The sequence below is a fragment of the Strigops habroptila genome, chromosome 9, assembly GCF_004027225.2.
Source record: "Strigops habroptila isolate Jane chromosome 9, bStrHab1.2.pri, whole genome shotgun sequence".
NCBI classification, from domain to species: domain Eukaryota; kingdom Metazoa; phylum Chordata; class Aves; order Psittaciformes; family Psittacidae; genus Strigops; species Strigops habroptila.
Window position 1 is genome coordinate 41,748,285 of NC_044285.2, and position 13,380 is coordinate 41,761,664.

The 13,380-nt window shown below is 41.2% G+C and overlaps 1 protein-coding gene across 1 annotated transcript in view; it reads right to left on the minus strand.

The window, feature by feature from the left end:
• Positions 1-536: 536 nt before the first annotated feature.
• The window catches only part of LOC115613285 (transmembrane 9 superfamily member 2-like), a 29,738-nt gene continuing 16,894 nt past the window's right edge, over positions 537-13,380 (minus strand). Inside the window, exons 11-17 of the mRNA XM_030498549.1 lie at positions 12,621-12,740; positions 12,398-12,455; positions 9,788-9,947; positions 9,145-9,296; positions 7,550-7,661; positions 6,946-7,117; positions 537-1,136 (exon numbers count right to left, since the gene is read on the minus strand). Of these exons, the coding sequence (XP_030354409.1) occupies positions 1,069-1,136; positions 6,946-7,117; positions 7,550-7,661; positions 9,145-9,296; positions 9,788-9,947; positions 12,398-12,455; positions 12,621-12,740 (842 nt within the window). The 3' untranslated portion in view covers positions 537-1,068. The remainder of the gene's footprint in view (positions 1,137-6,945; positions 7,118-7,549; positions 7,662-9,144; positions 9,297-9,787; positions 9,948-12,397; positions 12,456-12,620; positions 12,741-13,380) is intronic.

A 13,380-nucleotide genomic window follows, 5' to 3' on the forward strand; every position in this document is an offset into this window, starting at 1 on the left:
AACCTTGCCATTCCTGAGAAGAATGCTTATAACCGAAGAGGCTATTCAGATACTCCACCTCATGTAATCCAGCACTTCAGCACAAGCTCTGCAGAGCAGGAAGAAAGGCTTTGCCTTCAAGAATCACCCCAAATCATTCCCAAACCCACTGAATTCATGGCTAAACTTTGCAACAAGCTGCATACAACCTTCACAAGATAAAGGACAATGAGATGTGTGTACTAAAGAGCTAAATGAAGGAAAAGGTTTTCACTCTTTCATAGAAAGTAATGGTTTGCCCAGCCAAAAATACCTGGGTGAAGTGAGAGTAGCACAGCTGAGGCACAGGTAATGGCAGCAGCAGCTTCAGGAGCCCCTGCCCATCCTCCAGCAATGGATCCAAGTGACTTCCCAGTCCTTCTGCTTGCCCACTGTGCAGCCAAAGTCACAGTCAAGCTGTTTACCACCAATATAAAACCCCAAAACTACCAACGGGTCAAACCAATGGGATCTGTGTCCAAGTAGTGAAGGTTGAACAAGCAAGGAAACAGGTCAGGTGGAGTTGTGCAGTTTTATTTGAACAAAACCCAGTGTTGGTGCTTTTAATAAAGTCTACATGACACTAAATGCATGTACATTTGTAAGAAGATACCTACTTGTAAAGAAGGTGCAGGATAATATGTACAATCATAGTTAAGTTAAAAAAAAAATTCACATTTTACATAGATTTACTTGACAGTCCTATGCTTTCATGGGATATAAATGAGTAACCAAAAGAGGTAACAAAAATAACCCAGATCACAAGGAATTTCAGCTGGAGGAATGTATAATGCACTCAAACTAGTTCACAGAATTTTTGGGTGTCCGAAATCCAATTTGGGATATCATTTTTTTGAATCCTTAGAATTAACACGTTCAATGAGTATATTGATGTAAACAGGTTTCCAATGGTGCCATTTCCTCCCATGAAAATCCCTATTTGATGCTCTTCAGCATTTACAAATCAGAGTAATTACACAGGATGCTTTTTTATACACGGTAAAATTATCAAACAGAGGGAGATGTGTTCAAAAGACACTTTGAAGCTTCTCAGTCCACTTTCACAACGCTGTAAATCTTACTTACAAACCAGAAGCAGGCAAAAAATCCAATAGTCCCTAAAATGAGAAAGAGGAAATGGTTAGTGCATCTTAGAGTTTGCTTACAGAGAAACCTAACAAGTACTTGCCAGCAGGACAGAGCACAGCACTGTAACCCAGCTAACTAGCCAGAGGACAGCACTTGTTCAACTGAACACCACACATTCATCCCTAGGCTAAGTTATTGATTTGGATCTGGGGGGGTTTAGTCTGGAGAAGGCTCAGGGGGGATCTTATCGCTCTCTCCAACTGCCTGACAGGAGGATGGAGTGAGGCGGGATCAGTCTTTTGTCCCAAGTAACAAGAAATAGGACAAGAGGAAACGGCCTCAAGCTGCATCAGGGCAGGTTTAGATGGAGATGAGGAACAATTCCTTCCCCAGAGGGTGCTCAGGCATTGGAACAGGCTGCCCAGGGCAGGGCTGGAGCCACCGTCCCTGCAAGTGTTCACACACCGTGTAGCTGAGTCCCTCAGTGCCATGGGTTAGTGGTGGCCTTGCAGTGCTGGGATGATGGTTGGACTTGATGAGCTTAAAGGTTATTTTCCAACCTACTTGATTCTATGACTTTTAGGACCAGGCTGCTTGATGTACATTTAAACCACTGAATGTGATGCTGCTGTCACCACTAGCAGGCACATAAGTGCCATTTAGGAAACAGACTTTTATAGGCACACAAAGTCAAAACCTGGGTTTTTAGGTCTACAATAGTTCACAGCCACTTACGTATGTGTGTTCATAATACAGCCCACTTTGAGCCTTTTACAGTTTTGAAAGCAATGTTTCTTCCAAATGTTTAACAGATGAAGTACATTTTTGTTCTATGATGTTGGTCTAGAATAGCAGATAGATATTTAAGGTATAACTAACACAAGAATGAGATTTACCACTATTTTCTGAGCATGCCACAACTTAATATGTGAACACACTCCAACCTCACAGTATTATCCTCCAATCCTTGTCACTCTGAATCTTTCTGATGCAAGTGTTCTATAAAACACGGCCTCATAGCAGAACCTAAAGACTTCACACTGTGAGGAATCATTTCATCTATAAACAGATTTTCACAGGTTTCAGTAACACTGATTTTCAACTTCCCTCCTAAAAAAAGTCTGGTTTAGCATCCTTTTTTAACATGCTTCTTTAATTTTCATCAGAAATTTTGCCAATGTGCTGGAGCTAGAGTAAGACTATGGTTTCTAACATAAGCAGTAAGTGGTAATGTTTGTCAGACACCAGATTTGAACCATGGACTTCCAAGCTCAGGAGGGAAAGGCTACACTCATCATCAACATACAGCCTTATGCAGTCAGTACTGTCCATGCCCCATCCCTGGCAGTGTTCAAGGCCAGGTTGGACACAGGGGCTTGGAGCAACCTGCTCTCGTGGAAGGTGTCCCTGCCCGTGGCAGGGGTTGGAGCTGGATGAGCTTTAAGGTCCCTTCCAACACAAACCAGTCTGGGATTATGTGATTCTCTGGTCAGAGACTCCTTCTGCTGTTACCTCCCCTAAGTGAGGGCTTACCAGTATTATAATTTCTTCTTCCCTCCTATGAATAAATGTATTCTGCAGATTCCAGATGTGGATAGCTCTGTGGACCAGAAACTTCAAGAACATGGAACTAAGGACCCCGCTGTCAAAAATACCTCACCTGAATAGTATACAAGATTCTCAAAGATCAGAATGGACACTGACGCCTCCACTGGGTTTTGATCTGTGTCCTCCAGTTTATATACTGTTAAATAGCCTGGTCTGCAACATATATACTGCCACTCAGCAACAGTTTTCTTACACACAAAGAGGAGATCTTGGGCACAGAGAGGAGATCTTAGACACAGAGAGCTCACATCTAGCTGGGTAAGGGAAAGTTATTAGTAAACTAGATTAAATTCAACATTAAAAGCAAGGATTATTGCACAGAATAATGCCAAAATACATTAAGCAGACTGTTCTGCTCTCCTTGTTTCTTGTAGCTTTATTGTTTAATGAAGAAAGAAGAATTCCAAGCATGAACAGATTGTAAGAAAGCAAATAGAAAAGCACTCTTCACTTGGCTGATACTTCTTATGTACCTTAAAAGCTCTCTGTATCATACTGCTTTCAATCACTGCACAGTGGTAGGTGCTTCAGAATCTTGGATTCTAAACACAATCTACCCAGAAGATCAAAACTCAATTTTGAAAATGGCATTAACTCACAAGTGAAAATGATGTTCCAAAATAGAGGTCACAGTAAAGCAACATGCTTTGACTATACTCAGCATTTCTTGGTCTCCTAGCATAAACCGCATGTAATCACGTAGCTATCCCCACTCAACCACACTTCTTATTTCCTGAAAGATTAGCTGCACTTTGTGCATGGCAATAAGTGTCTGCCTTGGGTGTGCACATTAGTTGTTAGATTTCACCACACACATGATGTTATTGTCACTGTTAGCATTCAGTTCCTATTTACTTCTTCATTATGATTCCTTTTGTCATCACCACACAGCACACTGCCACATAGGAGGTATTAACAGTGCCCTTTCTATTTCTGTCACAGTTGCTGAGACCTAATAGGCAAGAATAGGGGAAAACAAAACACCTAGTGCTAAGTTAAGTGGAACAGGTCCAGGTCGCATTTGGGGAACATACGTACAGGAAGAATACTATTAACACCAACAGTGTGTAAAGTTACATTAGCAAACTCCTTCACACCATGAACTTGTGAAGGACTGAACCCTTATTTTGCAAAGACACTGCTATTAAGGAGTATTTTACAAAGCAAAGTTACGTGTCCTCTGCTCAAGTCCCCTACCTAGAATAGCTCACATTTTATAGAATCATAGAATGGTTTGGGTTGGAAGGGACCTTAAGATCATCCAGTTCCAACCCCCTGCCACGGGCAGGGACACCTTCCACTAGAGCAGGTTGCTCCAAGCCCCGTCCAACCTGGCCTTGAACACTGCCAGGGATGGGGCAGCCACAGCTTCTCTGGGCACCCTGTGCCAGCGCCTCAGCACCCTCACAGGGAAGAGCTTCTGCCTTATATCTAACCTGAACTTCCCCTGTTTCAGTTTGAACCCATCACCCCTTGTCCTATCACTACAGTCCCTGATGAAGGTGCCTCTCCAGCATCCTTGTAGCCCCCTTCAGACCCTGGAAGCTGCTCTGAGGTCTCCACGCAGCTTCTCTTCTCCAGGCTGAACAGCCCCAACTTTCTCAGCCTGTCTCCATATGGGAGGTGCTTGAGCCTCCTGATCATCCTCATGGCCTCCTCTGGACTTGCTCCGACAGCTCCTTATGTTGAGGACCCCAGAACTGCACACGGTGCTCCAAGTGGGGTCTCATTAGAGCAGAGTAAAGGGGCAGGATCACCTCCTTGGACCTGCTGCTCACGCTTATTCAGCCCCACCAAAAAAAATCAATCCTCAAACTAAATAGGGGAATTCATCATAGCATTTTACACTAGCAAGGATTTACTACACACTCCACATACCTCCTATGCCCATTACCTTTCTAGTGACTAGCTATTCTCTTAAAGGGTGACCATGTAGTAGCTTTCTTCACGAACCAGAAATGCAGCACAGCCCTCGCTATTGTGGTTCTATTAAAACAACAGGACACTGCAAAAAATCACAGCAGCCCAGTACTTTTGGGGCCTTCACATCAAGAACTCCAGGAGCAGCAGCACATCTGAAGCTTTTAATACCATTCCAGCAGCTGCCACCCCAATTGCAATTATCCTTTTATATATGAAAGGGATATTTTTAATTCTCCCAATTTGCATCTTGTAAGTGAAATTGAAATTGGCAGGATAGCAACTAACCTATGCTAAACCCCAGGCACGCATTAACATATTGCTTTAGTTTAAAAGGAATTAAAACAGTTTAGACTATAGTTTGGTGCTTTTTTAAATACATATATGTTATAGAGGACATCTGGAGGTTGTGTGTTCCACCAGGATTTAAGTAAGGGTTCAGGTGGCAATATACCAACTTCTGTGTTTCAGAGAATCATAAAAACATGGAATAGTTAAGGTTGGAAAGGAGCTTAAAATCATATAGTTCCAACCCCCTGCCATGGGCAGAGATATAGTTAAAACTTAGCAGAATTAAATCCTCCTCCTTTTTTATCCCCATTTCTTTGTAGAACTTTTTTGTTATGCCTTCTTTAGGAGACACAGGTTTAATGACAGAACAACAGTAGAAATCCAGCAGGAAGTGCCAGTTAATATTATTAAATACAATTGTTCAAACACATACAGTAATTTTCTTCAGTGTTTTACTATGAACACTGCTTTATTTTGTGTCATATCCACCAGAATTAAGGGCAATAAAGATAAAAGAAGTTCTTCTCACTGCTAACTGACAAACTTGAAGTCTGATGCTAAGATTTACTTTCAATACTTATTTTAGCCACTCTTTCTTGACTGCATCGAGGGAGCCAAGGGATGCATTTCATAAAGCCAACACAAAGTAATTAGAGCAGGTTTCAATAATCAGGCAGAAGATGTTAAGAAGTAACAATAAAATCATCATGCACAGAGAGATCCTCTATTATAAATCTTATGAATTAATGTAAAGGTTGGTTTTATGAACAACCCATTGTACAGATGGGCTGGTTCAATCTGGAGAAGGCTCCTTAAGGGGAGACCTTAGAGCAGCTCCAGTGCCTAAAGGGGCTACAGGAAACCTGGAGAGGGGCTTTGGACAAGGGCCTGTAGGGACAGGACAAGGGGAATGGCTTTAACCTGCCAGAGGGGAGATTGAGATGAGCTCTGAGGCAGAAGCTCTTCCCTGTGAGGGTGCTGAGGCGCTGGCACAGGGTGCCCAGAGAAGCTGTGGCTGCCCCATCCCTGGCAGTGTTCAAGGCCAGGTTGGACACAGGGGCTTGGAGCAACCTGCTCTAGTGGAAGGTGTCCCTGCCCGTGGCAGGGGTTGGAGCTGGATGAGCTTTAAGGTCCCTTCGAACACGAAGGAGTCTGGGATTCTGTGATTTTCTCTAGTTCTACCACTGCAGTACTTCATGATACCAGAGAGAGCGATACATAAAAGATCTGACTTCATGTGTTAAAACTACATACACAACAGCAGCAGTGTGATGAACACCAATACAAAATGCTCCTGGGTATTTTTAAGGGCCAGTAACCTTCAAAGAGCTTTTAATTTCATCTAACACATGGTAAATCTGGCACAGATTTCTCATCAAATCAACCTTGAAATTATAGTTTGAGTCAAGTGATTATGAACATTAGAGTTATTCTGTAGAAAACACTTAGTCTGCATGAGTAATATCAGAAAAGTTGGACTACTATTAGTAGCCATATTTCAAATAGGTTCCTCCACAGTCAAGGTACGTTCCTATCATTAAGAAGTGGTGCTTAAAGAGCAGGTAAGACCACCTCTAATAGCACCAGAACTCCACTGTCAACAGTCACTTTTTGCCCAGCATGAACCTGCTTCACTTGCTAATAATGAAAGCTGAAAACATCTTTTATTCTCCATATGCAATTATCTCTAACTATAGAACTTCTAGATATGAAATCCAGAATCAAGTTAAAACACCTGATATCAAAGTGAACAAGAACAGCACTTTGAAAATATAACGGTTTGAACTCACTGCTAATAGAATATGCAATAAAGGAAAATTAATTATACTATAAATAAATGTAATTTCAAGTTAGGGAAAAAAAGTACCTTAAATCTCTTATTGTGATGTGTGAATCACAAACCATAAAAGTAACACAGCCTTAAGTGTCATGAATTGTATTTGATGTTTCAAGTAGTGTTTCTCATTGCAAAAATGGACACCCCCCCCATCTTCATTTCAGTTTGAACACTGTACTTACCTGTGAAAAGGAAGAAGATCAAGACCATGATCATTGTGTAACCAAAGTATAAAATGGTGCTGGCAGTGCCTGTTATCTGGAGTTTAGAGAAGAAGTAATGAACTGCATAGATGAAGAGATAAACTGCTGTAAAGCTGCTCGTCAAGAAGGAGCGCCACCACCAGTGATAATCCTGAAAGAACAAGACCATTCAGTAAGAGACAACACATAAAAACCAGGTTAAAAACCAACACTGTCTCATGAAACACATTTAATTCTTCAAAATTTGCCTCAAAAAAGAAAGATTCCAACATAGCACTAGCTACTTTGTGCTTTCTCCAAGTCAGCTGTATCGCTTCCACTATGAACATGAAATGATTCTAAGAGCAAGGCTGTGGATTCTTGTTTATCTGCTGCAAAGGGTGCATTTGGAAGCAAAAGGTGCATTTCGTGCCTAAGACAAGCATGTCAAAGGCTGACAAGCCAATCCAATCACATATGGATTGTATATGGGACTATATGGGTATTCCCCATATACAGCACATCACAGTGTATGGGAATACCTCGACTATTTCTAACATCTTCCACCTAAAAGCGGTATCTACATCAAAACGGTACTTTTTACCTCTGCACACAGATGGAAGTAGCACAGCAAAACTGTAGCTTCTGAACATGTAATAAGAAGGATTATAAAAACTAGGAAGAGGAATCCAAACATGTAATACATCTGGTGGGACCTGAAATAAGAACAAAAACAAGAGTAATTTCTGGTTGAAGTTCTGAGCTAATTTACAGTGCCCATTGCAGGTGCTGAGCTAACCAAAACAGGAACCCCAAACCCCACACCACTGAAGTAACTTTGTCTATACCACTATCTACTGAGTCCCAAGCAACTTGCTTTACCTGAGTTGTGCTCTGTAAATAGCCATTCATTTAAGCTGACAGGAATAAAACCACTGCTTTACACAGCGGTGCTCGAAGGCCTCAGTTCTACTTCTCCTGAAATTAGTGTCTATGAATATTCCCAGAGAACAGTTATGGATAATTTCCTCCAGAGATGTTGATCACTTTGGGTGTCTCTGTTGGGAGGACTTTAACTTCCCTGACTCTTGCATCACTTGTACCCTTCCCTAGTTACAGTACCCACTTCCTTCCTCCTACTGCAGCTACATTATATCAGGTGTCTCTGCATCTCCTCACTACATCCAACCAGATGCCCCTCCATTCCCAGTCTATCCCCAGACCAAGTCTGACCAAGCCCAAAAACACTCAGGAAAATAAATGCAAGGGGAACATATTTGGTTACTTTTAATCTGGTGTCTTTCAGGTGAGAAGTAACCAAATCAACTTTATTGAGTGATGGTGACAATTACTGCAGCACAGGATTTGACAGAGGGGTATCAGCTGCACATTCCCTCATTGCTTCCCTTTTGTGGGATAAACAATGAAAACAATTTGGGAATTCAGTAGTTTCAACTACAAAAGCCCAGAGTACACCCATTTGTCAGCTGATTAACTTTTTCAGCACAACTGTATTACATGGTTTCTACCTTTGTTGAGGACTCATATGAAAGGCTAACATATCTAATAGATTTGATTGAGGAATTGATGTGGAAACCTGTTCTGTAAGAAATCTCAACATAAAACAGAGGACACCTTAAAAACCTGGTGCCTTCAGGTTAGTAGTTTCCACTGCACTACAATATAGCAAACCTTGCATGTCTGCACTGTGAAAGTTATGACAGACTGCACTGGTTTAGTTCTCCATGCACTTGCTTAACGAGGTTTTGACTACATTTAGGAGTGGTGTTTGGATGTCTTTGTTTTACAGATCATGGAATCCCAGTGTCTTGACTTGATTCTGATTTAACAGCTGAAACTGCTACATATTAGTTTTATAAATCATAATGTACACAACGGATTAGACTCCACCTAATCACAACAGCATGAAACCACACTGGTGCTGTTCAGAGCCAGAAAGAGAAAACAAGGCAACAGGACTTTAACTTCACACTTTGCAGCTCTCAATAAGAACTAGTTTTATAAGTTCTGAGCACAGGGATAAAGATGCAGATGCTGGAATTCCACACAAGTCTGCAAGATAAATTGACAAATTGGTTTATTCCTTACATTAACTGGTTTGGGATGTTCAAACTCACTGTATGTTTATTATTAAACCAGAATTACTAGAACAGTAACAGCAAAAAGAGTGATACTCACCAAATGCTATTCAGAATGAAAAAAAGTTGAATGAAAATACAGCCAAAGGGCAAGATACCCCCCATGATGATACCAGGCAAGGGCTTTGTGAAGAAGGACTGCTCTGGAATTTGGCGAGGAATCTGGTTTGTACGCACTGGATGTTCAATAGGCTTTGGGAGAAATGAATATCATTAAAACAGAAGTTGTTACATCATAAATCAGATTACTTTTCCCCAATACCAGCATCTGAAGATTTGACAAACATCATTCGATATTCTTTCCTAAGCCATCACAAGTTACCAAATAAAATAAGCTACAAACCTGATACCATTATTAGGAAAAAACACATATGCCCCATCCCTGGCAGTGTTCAAGGGATGTTCAGTGGACGGGGCTTGGAGCAACTTGCTCTAGTGGAAGGTGTCCCTGCCCGTGGCAGGGGGTTGGAACTGGATGAGCTTTAGGGTTCCTTCCAACCCAAACCAGTCTGGGGTTCTATAACTACAAGCATAAACTCAGTTTCAAAATAATGACAAAGTGAAACATCATTTTACAACCATAGGGCCACTTTTCAATCCAACCAGATCTTGCATGCTTGAGGATGCAATGATTCAATTCCAGGGCACAAGTGTGTTTCATTTCTGTGCTCAAAGAGCCCTACCTTCTCTTTGAAGCCAAAATATGCACCAACAAAAGTTAGTGGGACTGAGATTCCAAACCACATAGCTAGGATAGCAACCAACGTGCCAAAAGGGATGGCAGCTGAGGATCCTTTCACCCACAGGATGAGGTTCATGATGAAGAAATCAGCAAAGACAATGCTGAAAAATAGACCACAAAAAGATAGTAAAATAGTCAGGAAGGAATAAATATCAGTTAGTATTAAAAACCATAAACCAGTTACGAGTCTGCATCAGAACAATTTAGCTTCTTACAACCTTTCATTCCCAAAAAGTCCTAGTCACATTAATGTAAAAATGCTCCCAATGCAAGGATCTACAGTAAAACAACTATTTCAATACAGACTCTGCACATAAAACCAGAAGTAACAGAAACATTCCATTATAAAAATCCACACAAAGAATGCAAAAATAGAAAATAAATAAAACCCCCTCTCTCTGAATCACCTTTCCTGTTATTGCCAGTCATTTAATTCCTTTATTTAGGTCCTTTAGAGTCAGTAAATGCCCTCTGAAAAAACACAGTGATGGCAAAAGCTCTTATTTAGGAAGCCACATGTCACTCTCCCAACAAACATACACCCTGCTGCAGCATCTGTCACAGCAACACAGGAGCAGAAGGGTAGATTAAAGAAAGAATCTCTGTATTAATACCTCATGGACTTACAGTTAAGCAGCCCACCCCTTTGAAATAAAGACTGCACTGTCATGACATGTCTCCAGACCTGTTCTTCCCTCCCCAGTTAAGTGCATCTGCCTCATGTTCTAAACATCCTGGGAAACCACTAGAAAACAACTCTGAGATGTATGATGATGATTTCAATCATCCCATCCCAAACAAAGCAGGATGTGCTGTAAAGGAACAGTTCTGCTTTTTCCACATAAAACCCTGCTTCAGTTGCCACTGTTCATGGAGTCAGAGATGCAGCACAGAAAACTCAGGTCAGGAAGAGCCCCTTGTCTGGGGTTTTGCTGAAAAAGTGCTCTTGAGGCACACTTTAAACTGCCCTGAAGTGAACACGCATCCTCCACTGTATTTAAAAAGGAAGGAGGGAGGATTAGAGCAATAGACAGGTTCCTTTTGCCCTAGGAGAGGCCTTACACTCACCCAAACTGGCTGGGGTTAAACAAGCACACCCAAGCGACCCCTGGTGTAAGTGTCTTGTGGAACAAAACATAACAATCAAAGCCAGTTTAAAGACTTGCTAATCTTTATAACGTGCCCAAGCTCCTAACACAGACCCCACTTACCCCTCCAAATTTAGAGCTACTGCAAATATGAGCTGCCATCAGTCTCCTGGGACTCGAATGGCCTTGGGCTGTTTATGATATTATGCAAATTCACTAAAGTAGCATAGCATAATCAAGACATCTGTTCCTATTCCACCATCCCCAATCATTTTACTTCCTCTGTGCAACTTAATTTCTTTGGGAATTTAAGTGATCAGCATGGTATTTCTGCCACTGATAAATATTTTCTTTGCTCTCCCGATAACATCTGAATGTCAGCAGGGAGACTGCAGCACATTTGGTTTAGAAATAAGATTTCCTCATAGAAACACTACACTCTGTTGTTATCCAATACTTTATATTTGATAAAATTATACTTGACTCAAAACCAAGTCATGTTTTATTCATTTGAGGGGGGGAAGAAATACCTTAACAAATGATTTATAACCTTTTGCTCAACTTTTGCCAAGGGCATTTGTCAAGGGAGAGCTTCAGGCACCCAAATTTGCACCCAAGAAATACAGAAGACTTGCAGAAGAAATTGGTTTCTGTTCCCTTTCTTCATTGATCTAATTCTCATGGAAGGTCTTGAGAGCTATGAGAAGAGGAAAGGTAGGAGAGCTACTACTCTTCCCAAGCATGACAGTATTTGCCATAGTATGATACACACTACAGCCATATCAGAAACTGGACACTACCTACATTTAGATAAGAAGATTATATCCAATTGAAGTGAATCTCTGCATCATTCTCACCCAGAAGCATAGTAAACATCTACTGTTTAGTATAGCATTATATAGCTATTTATTTAAAAGACACCTAAATAGTATTTCCTGTGTTCTTTTCAATAACATGGGTACAAGAAAACACTGATACTATAATTAAGGTAATAAAGGTTCTGCCTAAAAGGCTGTCTCCCTATTTACAGAAAAGCACTACAGACACTCCAAAGTTCCCACAAATCACAAAGTGGCCATACCTATTCCCAGTTAGGACAGGATTACCTGGAACATACCAAGTGCTGAGGTACCAAACTGGAATTGCCCCATCACTATGCCTAATGCTCTGCTGCAGTGATTCTCCCAGGCTGTGATACTGCCTTGTGAGGGAGTCCCATCATTCCTCCCAGCCCTGCTCACCAAACAAGATGCTAAGAAGCTCTGCTGTAGAGTCTTAGGCTCCAACTCCTCAGAATTCATTTCTCTTTATATTCCCAGATAGGCAACATAGAAAAGGAACAACTTGGAGAACAATAAAGAAAAAAGGCACACAAACATGACAGTTTGCTTTTCCCTCCATTCCTTCCCACCTCACATTCATCTATACTTAAGAATAGAAGGACAAGGGCAAACAATACTAACCCAGGACAGAGCAGAGCTGTAAGCAAAACGTTTGTCTTCCACTTCTCACCTCTAAATGCTGAGGGAAAGATAAAAACAAGTTCAAGTTCAAGGCTTTTTGCGATAGTAGGGCAGCAAGAAGCAGGTTTGTTGTCCGAGATACAAGCTCCAGTGTGAGTTTTACATTAAACCCAGCAACTCCGAATTTACCCTGCTGTCACACTGAACAAACACATGTACTTACTCTTGTACATTCTAGCAGACACGTAACCAGCTGGAGTTCCCAGTAAGACCCACAGTACAACTGCACAGGTCATCAAAGCACCACGGTTGGCAGGAGAAAGAAAACCAAGGCAAGCTAGGACTAAAGAGACAAAGGATTTAGTCATCTGTGGACGTGTGGCAAAACTCCTCTGTAACACATATCACTGTAAAGGTTTATCCCTGTCACTACCTGACATTTAAATGAGGATAAGCTCTCATAATATCCCCATTCCATGGCCATAGCCCTGGACGACATGGTCTAGTGTGAGGTGTCCCTGCCCATGGCAGGGGCTTGGAACTGGATGATCTTAAGGTCATTTCCAACCCAAACCATTCTGAGATTTTATGATATACTGTATAGATAACATATAATAAAACACCAACTTGTGACAGTTTCCATCACCACATGTATGTGGCAAGCTCTCAATCTCAGTGTTGTGTCAGTATTGTTTCACTGGTGTGCATTCTTGCTCTTATTCCTGCATGGCTGCAGACTGTTGTGTCACAAGTATTAGATAGAAGTGTTCTGAGAACAAAACAAAGCTTTGATTTTATGTCTTTGAACTTACATTATTGGATCCTTGGATAATTTACACCATGACAAACTCTTTTTACAAACAAAAACCAAACTTGTAACAAGGAAGCTTCAATTCTGCATCATGAAGAATGAGAATAAGCCCAGAGAACATGTTTGGAACAACACTGCTTACAGCAGCATTACTGCAGCTACCTAGATTACT